The 2,500-nt window shown below is 42.7% G+C and overlaps 1 protein-coding gene across 3 annotated transcripts in view; it reads left to right on the top strand.

Moving 5' to 3' along the window:
- Window positions 1-2,500, top strand: part of LOC125042575 (4-hydroxybenzoate polyprenyltransferase, mitochondrial-like) — a 44,963-nt gene that overhangs the window by 22,732 nt on the left and 19,731 nt on the right. For all 3 annotated transcript variants that reach the window (XM_047638291.1, XM_047638292.1, XM_047638290.1), the window contains exon 4: window positions 1,376-1,569. In XM_047638291.1, the coding sequence (XP_047494247.1) occupies window positions 1,376-1,569 (194 nt within the window). The remainder of the gene's footprint in view (window positions 1-1,375; window positions 1,570-2,500) is intronic.

Consider the following 2,500-nt stretch of genomic DNA (forward strand, 5'->3'; position numbering starts at 1 on the left):
GGATACTGGATATGACTAAACAATTAAATCGTGAACATTGGATAACTACAATATCGTCCATAGTAATGATTACAAACATAGTGATTGATAATAAGGATTTTTCAACAAACATTTTGAGTATAATCAATATTAAAGTTCACTTGTAGTTATAAAGTATTTAACAATAAGGTTCGGAATCGCTTGCTCTGTGGGCACTTCACTATTGTCGTTACTTTCTGGGCGCAGGTCAAACTTGGCACAGGCAATGACCAGTAGGGTCCTGGGTACCGTGGGAGGTCGAGGGGAAAGGCCATTAAATTGTCGGTAAGGGTCAGAATCGCTCGTTCTGGGCATGTCGGTTTCGTTCTGTTCTGGACGCAGGTCAATGTTGGTACAGGCGATAACCAGCATGGTCTTGGGCACCGGGGGGAGGGGAACAAGGGTATGCAGAGGGGAAAGATCATTAAAAAGAGAGAGAGAGAGAGAGAGAGAGAGAGAGAGAGAGAGAGAGAGAGAGAGAGAGAGAGAGAGAGAGAGAGAGAGAGAGAGAGAGAGAGAGAGAGGAAAGAGAGAGAGAGAGAGAGAGAGAGAGAGAGAGAGAGAGAGAGAGAGAGAGAGAGAGAGAGAGAGAGAGAGAGAGAGAGAGAGAGAGAGAGAGAGAGAGAGAGGAAAGAGAGAGAAAGAGAGAGAGAGAGAGAGAGGAAAGAGAGAGAAGAGAGAAAGAGAGAGAGAGAGAGAGGAAAGAGAGAGAGAGAGAGAGAGAGAGAGAGAGAGAGAGAGAGAGAGAGAGAGAGAGAGAGAGAGAGAGAGAGAGAGAGAGAGAGAGAGAGAGGAAGAGAGAGAGAGAGAGAGAGGAAAGAGAGAGAGAGAGAGGAAAGAGAGAGAGAGAGAGGAAAGAGAGAGAGAGAGAGAGGAAAGAGAGAGAGAGAGAGAGAGGAAAGAGAGAGGAAAGAGAGAGGGAGAAAAGGAGAGAGAGAGAGAGAGGGAGGGAGGGAGGGAGGGAGGGAGGGAGGGAGGGAGGGAGGGAGGGAGGAAAGGAGAGAGAGAGAGAGAGAGAGAGAGAGAGAGAGAGAGAGAGAGAGAGAGAGAGAGAGAGAGAGAGAGAGAGAGAGAGAGAGAGAGAGAGAGGAAAGAGAGAGAGAGAGAGAGGAGGGGGGAGAGATGCATGTTGACAGATTTTAACTGGGAGGAAAAATAGTTGTGTGAGTATCTAGCCAGTGTGGTGTTTCTCATGTCTTTAGTTGGGCCTTTTAAAATGTTGAAGTGATATTTTTAAAGATGTAAAAAAATAATATCAGTTATTTTACTAAATTTTTCCTGTAATAGTGAGGCTTTCCAGATTATATAAAAAAAAAAAAAAATCCCTGTAAAATTAATTTGTTTTTATGTTTCTTAGGTCTAATCGTGCTCTACCCTCTTATGAAACGTGTGACCTACTGGCCACAGCTCATGCTTGGGTTCACCTTCAACTGGGGCGCTCTCTTAGGCTGGGCATCAGTCCGGGGCACATGTGACTGGGCTGTTTGCTTGCCTTTGTATGCTGCTGGTGTAGCATGGACACTTATCTATGACACTGTATATGCACATCAGGTATGAGAATATGTTTCTGTATGTCTCCTCTTTCTTTTCCTACCCCCATATCTCCCTTACCCCCTTCTCTCATTCCTTTCTTTATCTCTCTCTCCCTCTCAAACATACACACACATACTTACAAGCACACACACATGTACTTACAAGCAAACACACATATACTTACAAGCACAAACACATACATGTACTTACAGGCACAAACACATACATGTACTTACAAGCACAAACATGCACTTACAAGCACAAACACATGTACTTACAAGCATACACACAAACTTACAAGCACACATACATGTACTTTCAGTCACACACACAAATAAGTATGCATGCACACAGAAATATGCACTCACTCAAGTACAAGCACGTGCATACACACACATATACTTAAAATCACACACACACGCAAGTATGCCTGCATGCATATATACATGTACTTACAAGCACACACATACTTACACATACACTCACATACTTACATGTTGACACACACATGTACTTAAAAGCACACAAATAAGTATACATGCACACACACAAATATACACTCACTAACACACAAGCATTCACACATACTTTAAGCATACACATGTACTTATAAGCACAGACACATGTGTACTTACAAGCACAAACACACAAATAAGTATGCATTCACACAAGTGCACACTCACTCACCTTCACAAGTACACACATACACACAAGCATGCAGACACACACACATATACTTACAAGCACACACATGTACATATAAGCACAAACCCAAGCATACATGCACACAAGCATGCATGCACACATGCACACACAAACATACACAAACACACACAAACATACACAAACATACACAAACACACACAAACACACACAAACACACACAAACACACACATACACATACACACATACACAAACACATACACACACAAACACACACACACACAC

This window comes from Penaeus chinensis, chromosome 32, assembly GCF_019202785.1.
Source record: "Penaeus chinensis breed Huanghai No. 1 chromosome 32, ASM1920278v2, whole genome shotgun sequence".
NCBI classification, from domain to species: domain Eukaryota; kingdom Metazoa; phylum Arthropoda; class Malacostraca; order Decapoda; family Penaeidae; genus Penaeus; species Penaeus chinensis.